The sequence below is a fragment of the Spea bombifrons genome, chromosome 13 (assembly GCF_027358695.1).
Source record: "Spea bombifrons isolate aSpeBom1 chromosome 13, aSpeBom1.2.pri, whole genome shotgun sequence".
Taxonomy (NCBI): Eukaryota; Metazoa; Chordata; class Amphibia; order Anura; family Pelobatidae; genus Spea; species Spea bombifrons.
Window position 1 is genome coordinate 26,165,266 of NC_071099.1, and position 11,680 is coordinate 26,176,945.

The 11,680-nt window shown below is 43.2% G+C and overlaps 1 protein-coding gene across 1 annotated transcript; it reads right to left on the bottom strand.

Annotated features, from left to right (window-relative positions):
* Positions 1–163: 163 nt before the first annotated feature.
* On the bottom strand, positions 164–11,370 carry CARD14 (caspase recruitment domain family member 14). The gene is made up of 20 exons (XM_053452846.1): positions 11,118–11,370; positions 10,287–10,424; positions 9,594–9,910; positions 8,551–8,691; positions 7,900–8,016; positions 7,673–7,798; positions 7,194–7,346; positions 5,821–5,952; positions 5,576–5,664; positions 4,965–5,041; positions 4,740–4,803; positions 4,390–4,579; positions 3,459–3,585; positions 3,027–3,264; positions 2,669–2,744; positions 2,377–2,461; positions 2,113–2,286; positions 1,908–2,029; positions 1,714–1,829; positions 164–1,440 (listed from the first exon to the last, which is right to left on the bottom strand). The coding sequence occupies exons 1-20, from the start codon at positions 11,326–11,328 to the stop codon at positions 1,233–1,235; spliced, it is 2,901 nt and encodes a 966-aa protein (XP_053308821.1). The 5' UTR covers positions 11,329–11,370; the 3' UTR covers positions 164–1,232.
* Positions 11,371–11,680: the final 310 nt, after the last annotated feature.

Here is an 11,680-nt window from a genome sequence, read left to right on the forward strand (position 1 = left end):
TCAACATGACTTTTTATGTAAACCCGAGCGAGTTCGCGATGAAGACACGCGATAGGAAAAAGACGAAAATCACAACAGAGGAAGTCTGTGTGTCAAGAATGCCATAGAAAGTGAAAACAGAAACTAGATTTCATGCTAGAATTTTCCATGCAAATTTTCCTGATTCTCTTGCTTGGACCATGACTGCTCCAGTTGTGACTTAAAGGCGAAACTCAATTTATTCTTTAACCACCCTAGAGACCCATATGCTAGCCCGAGTCTTGCTGGTTAAGTTGTATTGCTAAAGTGCTTAAGGGAAATAGGCCTTAATTGCTTTCATTTTTCACATTTACATACATGGTTATATAAAGTGCTCTTGGGAGTATTTAAGTGCTAGAGTTTTTTGTTTTTTTTTAATCTTTCTGTTGATTTTGAATCCCTGTGCGCATGCAGCCATTTTGGTTTTATAAGACCCGCCTCCCTTCTTCCTCAAACTTCCCACACCCCGTTGCTTAGAAGTGATACAGGGAGCTTAATGAACTGTATAAAATGATCTACGATTGTATAGAGCTGAAAAGAAAACGTGTATTTTGATACAATATAGCTTATTGGAGCGATATAGCACCTTGCTTTCTTTTTCAAACACTTGAAACTATTTTAAACCATTGTCATTTATACCTCAACATTTTATTTGTAATATATGCTTATTACCAGATGCTCAATATCTTATTATCAGGACCATAATAACTATATAAGCAAGTGATATGACTGATATTAGAATAATATGATCTACTATTTCATTTTTAAAGTGGTTACGTTACATGCTTGTCCAGTTAAACTGGACCCAAGGGCCACGTCAACTCCTTAGGTGCACTTGGGATCAACTTGGACCATTGGCAACATTCTTCGCGACACTTGGTATCATCTCCAGAGCTGGTTGTCTCATTGGGAATGAAGCTGCTCTTTCTTTCTGGGTCAATCTCCGACAAGCATTTAGCTTAGTCGGCTCCACAATATCCATTCTGGTTAACCGTTGAGTACCCTGTTAGCTGGGGAACAACGGAGGGTTTGTAGTTCATCAATAGCTGAAGACTGGTAAAGTATCTGTTTATGTTGTTAACCAAAAGCTGGAGGATGATAGCCGCATAAGTTCATTAAGCCACCGTTACTTGGTGACTGTGTATCTCTGCGCTGAAGCACAAGGAAATCCTGGTTAGGTAGGAAGTTCCGTGATTGTGGTAGAAGCCAAAAGGTCAGCACTGCTTATTCTCCAGCCACACGACGTGTTTTTGCTCGTCTGTGACGGCTTCCTTCACGCTGCTGATCAAAGATTCGGTGTCACTCCAGCTCTCTGGCTCCACCGTGCGGTACAAGCAGGGCAGCGAGTCTAACTCGGTTTCTTCCCGGTGAGCGCACTCCAGAAGCAGGTCTTCGCAGTTCCTCCACCAATGTAGCAGTTTCCTAAAGAGAAATTAACGAATGAGTCAAGGGTCATTTAGCAGTACGGAGTACCTCGGTGACATTCTGCCTTTATCAGCACAGAAATCTTTTGGCCAAGGATCAAAATGTTTGTTTTAAGACATTACTTTGGAAGCATCAACTTCTTATTAGAGACATTCATCATGGCCGTCCCTTAAATCAATCAAGAAATGGTGGTAACTTCATTCATATTAACATCCCACGCACGCGACGTGTCTATAAACCCCTTCCTCACTTTTATACCAATCAACGTACTTTAGTTTTTTTGTGCTCTTCTCCGTCAGCGGGACATGCAGGATGATTGGGTATATTCCTGCCCGGAGGAGCACGGAGACGCAAGAAAGACCGAGCTCCAAGAGGCAGTGCGCGTTCTGTAAGGAAGAACAGTCTTAAGTAACATATGAAAACCTTTTAAATGGCATAACTCAGAGGTCTTTGCCCTTTCGTACCTGTTGGGCCACGGCTTCTACGTTCTGCCTGGTGAAGCAGCAGCGGACCTTCTCCCCCTCTTTCTCCCCGATAATTTCTCCGCGCTGATACCTCGCTGCGTACTGCGCATCAGTTAGGCACTCTGCAACAAGCGGCAGAGGGTTAGCAAATACTTTCTTCAGCTGAGGAGACGCCGCGTTGACATAACTATAGCGGTGAGGGTACCTGTGTCGCATTTCATGAAGTCCTTGCTGGTACAGAGCTTATCACTCAGGATCCTCCCAAGCAGAGAAGGAACGAACAACACAGGCCGGGGACTTGTAACCGTTACGTGGGTCACCAAGGTGTACGGCATCAATGTGGGGCAACTTCTTCCCAGTGTGGAACCTGAGGAAGGATCTGGACAAAAAAAATAAAATTCTAATTAGTGCATTTTATTAGACAAACACCAAGTCTACTGCGTAGATCAACCAGAATGATTAGAATTACCTTCACAAATTCCACAATCCAGAGATGCCCAGAGCAGGTGTGAGATGCACCGGTCTGTACTCACAACACGCACTTGCTTTCGACACTGCGGGGGATTTAAAGTGGAGAATATTACGAAGGCATGTAGATTTAAAAAAAAAAAAGAGTGAATTAGTTGATTAAAGGAGTCTAGATAATATTTTCGTTAAGCTTGGAGAAGACTATTATTTTTATCTCGTTCTATTATTGTCGAAGTCCATAGGTATCTTTGTGTTCAGAGCAACGAAGAGAATGAAATGCAGTCCGAGCGTACCTTCCGCCAAGCTGCACTTTGCCAGGTCATTTGCCAGGTCATGTGCTGGACGCAGGTAATTAGCTGCTGCTGAGCCCTAAGCGGCGATAAAGAGAGATATCAGAAAGCAAGTCGGCAAAAGCGATGCTGATGATGGAAAGGTTACAATAATACTAAGTATCCAAAATGACTACATTAATATGCCCTGCTATATAATAATTCAAACACATAGAACATTAGCATTCACAGTCAATATTACGGACAACGGGGATCTGTATATTTTTTTTCTGTTTTTACTCTAAATATACATCCCCGTTAGGTATAAGTGAAGCGTGAGTGACAGGAACGTGCGTCTTAACAGATAGTTTCGGATACTCACTGGCGGTAGTTGGGTATGATCCCGGACTCTCCATCCTTCAAGGTGTAGGCATTAACCCTATGAGCAAACCATTGGCAGCGATTCTTGAACATGGTGTCTTTAATGTGAAGGATTTCGCCACAGGTCACTTGTAGACCTCCCCCTATACGGCCTGGCATGGACAGGTTAACGCGGACATAGAAAGAGTCTCCAGATACCTCAGACCCATTCTCTAGGTCCCGTAACAGCCTCCGATATTCTGAAAGGCGAATTTTAATATTAATAAATATTTTTTTTTTAATATTCAATAATATTAATATTTAGTAAATGAAATGTAGCAATATAACGTGATACTTATTGTTAGAATTTATAATAATTATAACTCATAATTTATATTATTTAAATACAAATATCAAAATGGAACTTTTTTAGACAGACAAATTATATCAATACCATCTATTTTGCATCGCACGGAGAGGCAACAGAACCCGTTGACTCTGTTCAGGGTGCTATGAGCGTCCTCTGATGTCATTCCGGCCATGTCCACTTTATAAGTAGGATTTATGACATTGAAATCCACCTGCAAGAGCACAAATTTCCTAAATAAGGACAACGGGCAAAGGTATCATTTGACAAGACTCTGTATGTGTCTGTACATTAGCCAAGCTCCTGATCCATAGCATGGAGTTTAACGCAGGCATAGGAAATGGTTCACTAGGCAATAAACTCATTTATACAGAATTTCCTAAAATATGAAACCATGTCATCCATTTTAAAGTATTCTAATGAATATTTGCCTTGGAATTTATTAAAACATCTTGTAGTTATTTTTGCGAAGCCTTTGAGAAAGCAGCGTGCACTTTAGCAGTTACAGGCTGCTTTCCCTGGGCATTCTGCACTGCTTGCTTGGAGACATTGAGAGGGTTCTTGGTGGACAAATGATATAGAGGGGATCTTCACTTGAGTCCCTTTACCATTTGGGAGCAAATACCATGGGGGGGGCATCACCATCGCAGCCAATCAGCCGTCGGTCGAACAGCTACAGAAAATAACGGGTACCGTAGTCGCTACGACCCGTTTTCTCTAAATTCCAACCATAAAAAATAAATGCATGCGGTTATGAGAGGATGACATTATGTGCTCTGCTTTTATTAATGTATTTTAGGGTAACGGGGATAGGTTGGAAGTGATCTCAAAACAAAAAAAAACAGCTGGTAAAGGACATTCAAAAATCACACAAGAAAAGGAGAGGCCTGCTGCAGCTGAGAACCACCTTCCAGCTCCTACCAGCAAGAAGTCCCAAAATACTCAGCTAGGTTAGCGATTGGAAACAGTATTGGATGTGGCCGAAAAAAAAGAATTTGTGTCGGTGAACAAAACTCACGGCTGTAATCTGATATCCCGGCATCAATGACATCTCATCTGCTGCAGAGTCTTTGGTCACATGGTGGATGAAAATTCCAGTTCGATTCCCCCCAATGATGCTGATCTGCTTAAGGAGGTTATCGCCCTGGAAAGCTATTATGGTGGTCCGGCTGGTCATCCTTTGTGCATGGCGTCTCCGCGGCATGGAACTGGAAGACAGAAAGAGGCAAAGGCAAATTAGTCAGTTCCAAGCAGGAGTGGAAAGTGACATAGAGTGCTAAGTCCCATCCACCCAGCCAATTAATTTACATACAAATATTCCAGATCATAATTAAAATTTAGTTCAAAGGTGGGACACAGTTTACCTACATTGGAAGAGAACTGGAGCCATCACCGCTCTCAACCATCTCAATGGTTGGCAGCATCGACAGACCTGATAGAACAGAACATATAATTAAAAACAAGTCATGCAATTGAAATGTGATTGTCATATATACTTATATATTATTTGTTAATTATATCTGCAAGCGAATGGCTTTTAATATTCAGCTGCTGGAGATAAATTACTAAATGACAAAATGTATAAATCCTCACCTTTGTTGTCTTCCTCAAACTCTGAGTCTGTGTCGGCTTTCTCACTCTGAAGAAGGTCGGGGAGATCTTGGGAGCTGCTATGGTAAAAAGACGGGTTTAAGGACAACCTGGTGTCAATCTGCGTTCTACAGCAGTAGTCCTCGAGGCAGTCCTAGAGGAACACTAACCAGGCAAGACTTAGTAATTAACTAGGTGATGGAATTTAGGTTCCTTCATCCTAACCAGTGGTCCTCCAACCAGAATGGCCAACTATGTGGCTTCCTCTTAGTAGTTAGACCACTCACAAAGAGCAAGACAAACCAAGACCAAGATAAGCAGTGGACTACCAGCACACGTTGGCATTTACCCCGTTTGGATTCTCTTTTTTGACAAATCTTTCATCCAGTAGCCTTAGAAGCGACTATGAGCCTGTATACATTCTCTTCACACAGATACGGATACCGGAGGGTTAACTCACGAAAGACTCAACCCGTTTGGCTCCAAGAGATGAGTAAGAAACGGGTTATGGTAGTTATGGTTTAACAACAGGTGGCGATGTATAATTTGAAAAGAATATATTATTTAAATTCCTTAGTTGCTATGATGGTTGAGGGATGGGTTCATTCAGTTACCTTTTGGAGAGCTCCTTAAGATATCCCTCCTGAAGATGGGTATTTTCCCCAAGGTCCTGGCTGTTCTGCATGCACAGATCATGCAAGGACTGGAACACAAAGAAAATACATATATGCGTCGAACTTTTTCGATCATATTTCTCCGCTCTCTTCTTTTTCCCAAGCTATACATACCAATATACGACGAAGACGAATTAACAGAAAAGACACAGAATAGACAGTTGGGTTAAAATAACAGTAGGTACCTCGGAAAAGCTTGAATTGGACACCCTGTCTCCATCTTCAGAGGGGAATATGGCATCCATCCGGACCAGTCTCTGCTTCTGATTGGATTCTGTGCATTTCTTTTGCTCGGGGGAGTGTGGGCAACTTGTCATCTGCCCCATGGAACACAGAAGAACGGGGTGAGGACTTGCTGTTCCTTCCTCTCTGCCAATTCCTAGCACTTGACTTGAATAATTAATACCCCATGCAATACAGAACGTGCGAAGACATTGTTGGCCCCATATATATGATGATTATTACCCCTTGGGAGGTCAGTTTCACTCTATTTTCTGACTTGGATGCTAGTTTGTGAAGTCCATGGGTGTAGGGTAGCCCTCCTTAATTCAGCTACATGGATTTGGTCCTCCACATCGCAAGAACTCAAAAGCCACAAGCTCTCACCAAAAAGTGATAATATGATTTCCTTCCTTTCTCTCCATCTGTCTCATTCTCCCCTCAACCTTCTAATAGATTGTAAGCTCACAAGCCCTCTTCTCCGTTTGTACAGTATTTCTTAACGTGTATTAATATTACTGTCACATTGTATGTTGACAATTTTAATGTTACCGTTTATTTCTACTCTTCCCTTATTCTAGTAACGCTACGGAATCTGCTGATGCCCTATAAATAAAGGTTATGTATTCCGTATACGTTACGTACACTGTGTGCATATGATGTGTTTGTTTTACATTGGGCCTGTTTAGCTACTAAAAGAACTTTGCCTCTTTGTCTTTGGGCTGGCAAAGTACAACGGGATTTATAGCGCGCTCCATTTGCCAAACCATGAGCTTCATGCATTGTGCGATGTAGGTTTTCTCAAAGCCGTGTATTTACTTTAGAAGTTAAAGCAGCAAATACATTTATTGTGCAAACACACAGAAGCACAAGTCCTTTTTATGTTCAATGTTTAAAGCTGATGCTATTCGCAGATTATGTAGAAACCGATAAATTATATTTGAGAGTTTGCATCAGAGGGTGTGCTGGGATTTTGGTCAATGCCTTTGTTGATACATTTCTTTTGTTTACGTCCCGTTTCCCTGGGGGATATTTGCGTGTGTTTGTGTTTGTTTAGGTGTGTAAAGTGCATACAATTGTCATAACTGGAAACTCTCTGGGTTTGACTGGGAGTCTCCGGGTGAAGCACTGCTTCCCCGGGTCTCTGAGTCAGTTTCTTCGTTCTCTGGGTAGGGGAGCAAAATGTGGCCACACACACTCCCCCTCCCAAATCACAACATGTAAGGTCAGCCCCTCCCATACTCATAGCTAGCTCCACCCATAATGAAACCACTCCCCCAGAAGTGGGACAGCTCCGAGTAGCCTACCCTGGGAAGTTCCCAGGAATGAGGACTCTTACCCTATGTGTCTGTAGCTGCGCTTCCATACTCCGAACCTGCAGCCTGAGGTCAGAGTTGAAGTCCGTAAGTTCCATTATCTGTTGCCTCAAGGAGTCCATATCCACAAGAAAGTGGTTAATCTGCGCTTGGGCCGTATCGCGGGATCTGTAAGCCTATACAGGCAAATCAAGAGAAACATACATGACTGAGGGCATCCTAGGAAAAAAGTTAACAGCAACACGTTACTGTAAGCGGCAGGAGGAGACCTGCTCACGGCTGCCAAGTTAGGTTTAGCCGGAGAGTGGTCTCTTCTAACTGTTCGCTTGCCCGATGTCTCCTGTGACCTGTGCTAGTGGGCATGCTCATGACCCAAGAGGGAGAGGCTCGGAACCATAATTTAAAAGTCCAGAGATACAGAATACAGATACCCTAGTGTGGTCCTAAATTTGTCTCAAAGCCTTGGCTCTCCGATGCATGCATGTTGACCTCGGGTAGATACCTGGTCTCGCTCTTTCTGCAACTCTGACAGCTGGTTGTGAAACACTTCTGCTTTGTTTCTTAGGACCTCATTCTCCGCCTGAATGTTGCATTTGTCCTGCAGCATGGCTTCTTTCTCCTTTTGCCACTGTAGAAAGAGTAACATTCAGTTATCATTGTGTAAATATACCGGTTGTAGACACTTAATGGAACATCAGCATCCCGCTCTGGAAAACGAGCTGCACATACCAACTTCTCCAAGGTCTCGGAAGAGGAAATCTTCTCCTTCGTACAGATCAGTTGCGTCATCAACTCCTGTGCAGTTTCTAGAGTCAGGTCCGATTGCTTGATTGTGTCCAGAGGCATCTGAAGAGATCAAGACCAACATGGATGTATGCAGCAGAATGAGCGTTTATAGAGCAAGTAGAAGAAGCAAAGAGAAAGCGGTGAAAAGGAACGGAAATTATATAATTCCAGCCTGAAGAAGGTCAACTGCCAACAATTGAATCTACAATAGTCACCAGCTTGGGCAGTTTGGATATTGAACAACTATAGATGGAGCCCATGTACCAAGAGCTGAATAGTCCCCAGCTTCCCCTGACCCACCTGCTTCAAACCCGGACCTACCTGCTTCAAACCCGGACCCACCTGCTTCCAACCCGGACCCACAAGCTTCAAACCCGGACCCACCTGCTTCAAACCGGGACCCACCTGCTTCAAACCGGGACCCACCTGCTTCAAACCGGGACCCACCTGCTTCAAACCGGGACCCACCTGCTTCAAACCGGGACCCACCTGCTTCAAACCCGGACCCACCAGCTTCAAACCCGGACCCACCAGCTTCAAACCCGGACCCACCTGCTTCAAACCCGGACCCACCTGCTTCAAACCCGGACCCACCTGCTTCAAGCTCTCTCGCAACTGATTGTTTTCCTTCCTCAACATCATCAGGTTTTCTTCACATTGCGCTTGGGATTTCCAGCTCTGAGCCATCTGGAGGTCCATCCGTACTCTGTTGAGTTCCTCTCTCAAAGTATGTAACTACAGGGGGACATTTAATAAATGGCCTTATTACATACCTTGTATAGAGATATTTAACAATACATGTGGGGGGGGACAGCAATAGTGCAATACGGAGACAGCAGAAAGACGTAACGGTGGAAGTGATATCTATGCTGGTTAAATAGGCTCATATACTATATTGGGAAAATATTAATGTTATTTACTGGTTTTATTTATCACCTGTGGCGTGCTGCTATTGACTATTTGCGTTGATAGAGATATTTTAAGCCATGTTTACAGTAATTTACATTTTTGAAGCTGAATCTAGAACCGGAATGAAACGTAACATAAGAGAACGGCCGGAAGGGTTTCAGCCATTAATCTACAGCTTGAGCTCGGATGCCTCATGTCAGCAGTACAGAAAGCATCAGACCGAGTCAAAAGCAGGCTATTTTTGTAGGCATGATTAATGCAAGCATTAATAAAACTAGTAACTTCTGGTAAACGCGTATCACACCCATTCACGTTTCAGGCGTTGTGAAATACGGAGCACCCGATGCCAAATACAATGACTCTCAACCTTTAGGACTTTCTCTACCTGTCTGCTGTAATCTCTGACTCACTGCAAGCGAGTGGAAGCCCTGAGTATTTATAATCCAAGGGTTAGTGTGGAGATCCTGCGTCTCCTGAGGCTAGAACCGGTACTTTAGCGAAGAACAAAGTTAAAAAAATGTCTTCTGACAACAACCTGATTGTAACAGGAACCTTCTACAATCATACTAATTGTGATACAAAGATCCCCATAACGCCTTCTCAAACAGAACACGGGAAGTTCTTTGGAGCGTTTAAGGTGGACCTCCCTGATGATACGAGTATTGTGGACTGAGGTTGTGGCCACAGGGCAAGCAGTAGGATCATGTATGTTCTTTTACATGGCTGACCTGTTCCCGCAGCTCATGGTTCCTGGTCTGCAAAGTGTCTTTCTCTTGTAGGGCAAGCGAGTAGCGCATGGACAGATCATACTGCTTATCTTTGAATTTGCTTAGTATCTGGCTCTGCTCATCCATCTCCTTGCGGAGTCTCTGGTTTTCAGTCTCTATGCTGCGCATGGACTCCTTCTCTGCTTCCAGCCGCTTTACTTTCTTCAACAGGTCGCGCAGGTGATGCACGACAATCCCATTCAGTTGCTTCTCCTTTTGCAACTCCTCTTGCAGGGAATTCAACAGAAAGGCATGGAGCTGGCTGCTATCGATCAGATCTGCGGGGGTCAAAACACAAAATTATATAAGAGACAGAGAGGTAGACCACGCATAGCTCATCTGCTCTTGATGTCCAGATATCTTCTTGGCTGTGCCTAAATTTACTGACATGATACTCAATGCACACGTATTGGAATTAGTTTGCAAATACACAAATAATAATTATTATTTTTATTATCATTATATATTATTAATTATATTAATTATTTTTCATATTTTATGAATTAATTATCTTACATATCAATTATATATTATTAATTATTATTAATATTTATTATTATTATTTTAAAACAACTTGGTCTACAAATACTTTTCATGTTCCAGTTTTGCAGAGTAGCCCGTAGGCCGACCCCGTCACACTCTCCCGTCTCTTACTGCTAAAGCTGTTTGGGTCCATGGATGCCTCTTTCCCAGTGATGAAGGTATACATTTTAGGATTGACCAGGAGCAGACTGTCTAGGAAGGCAATGGCTCCATTCTTCCCGCGGGTTCGGAGCACGTCCAAGAGACGTCCTAGAATATAGTGGGCCATTGAAGACAAATGAGCATAGCCGTTGAAAACATATATAATAACTTTTCAGTTTTTTATGGCAACAACCTACCAGTGACTGCTTCTATGTCACATGACCATTAGGTGTTCCCAGGAAAACCAAACAACAACAGAAACTCCTGCAAACTCTCGCTTTAGTAAATAACCCCAGAGAGAGGGTAATATGGCTACGCTCCTGTGGGAGGGTTTGTGGACAGCGCCTCACACCCCGTTGTAAGAACGTATATTTGAATGATTGATAGACTGTCGATTGGGCGAGTTAATTGCACGTTTCAAGTTTATGACACGTTTGTACCCATGTGACGTTCAAAATATTACTATCCCCTTTTTTTTTGGGGGGGGGTAAAACTTAAATCGTCATCATATTTCGCCACCCTAAGGAAATACCGAGCAGATACAACAGATGAGACCCATTCGGCCCATGATGTAGAGACTTAGACCTTAATCAGTCGTTGGTCTCCTCTTAGATTCAGGAGCCGTATGCCTATGCCATGCATGTTTAACTTCTTTCAAAGTATTATCCAAAGAGTGGAAACATGACATTTATTTGGTTAATGTACCAACGCTCCGACCACGCACTTGAACATGAATTTATAACGAGGAAGCAGAAACCGGATTCCAGAGTAGAAGACTTTCACAGGATGGGTCGCACTCACCTTGCCTCATTCCTCTGTTGAAGAACTTGGCAGAATGCAGAATCTCTTCTTCGTCCATTTCGTCAAGAACCTTGGCCTGGCGCAGGTACGGAGTGAGACGATCCGGGGACAGCTTTTTCACGATTACACACCTGTGCTGTTCTATCATCTCCCAAAGTTCCTCTTCCCCCAGATCGAGGATCTCTGGGTCGCCGTTCCAACTCGCCGACATTGTCAAACAAGCTAAGCTCTCCAAGCCTTGGTGGGAAGGAAGCGTGCCTGGTGGTCTACCACGTCAGAGCTCAACGCCAACCCTGGGGGACAAAAGGAGAATAGTTAAGTCTTCCATATTCATTCCAGGTTATCCAAGTACCATCATATATATATATATATATATATATATATATATATATATATATATACCACATCTGCCGGGAGGCTGTTCCAGTATCAGTTTGCAGACACTAGCGAGAAGCGCAGACAGAATTGGTGGCAATCCCTGGAAATCGGTTCTTTTGTAAGCAAGCGACAAAAGAATGTTGCAGTATCGGTTACGTTCCAGCTATAGGAAGCAAATTATTTCT

Excerpts from the sequence above, each read along its gene's own strand:
- CARD14 (XM_053452846.1), bottom strand. The coding sequence starts at position 11,328 with ATGTCGGCGAGTTGGAACGGCGACCCAGAGATCCTCGATCTGGGGGAA. Across the intron at positions 3,586-4,389 it reads CGGGATATCAGATTACAGCC|GTGGATTTCAATGTCATAAA; the intron begins GTGAGTTTTGTT and ends GTGCTCTTGCAG. Across the intron at positions 2,287-2,376 it reads GGATTGTGGAATTTGTGAAG|ATCCTTCCTCAGGTTCCACA; the intron begins GTAATTCTAATC and ends TTTTTTGTCCAG.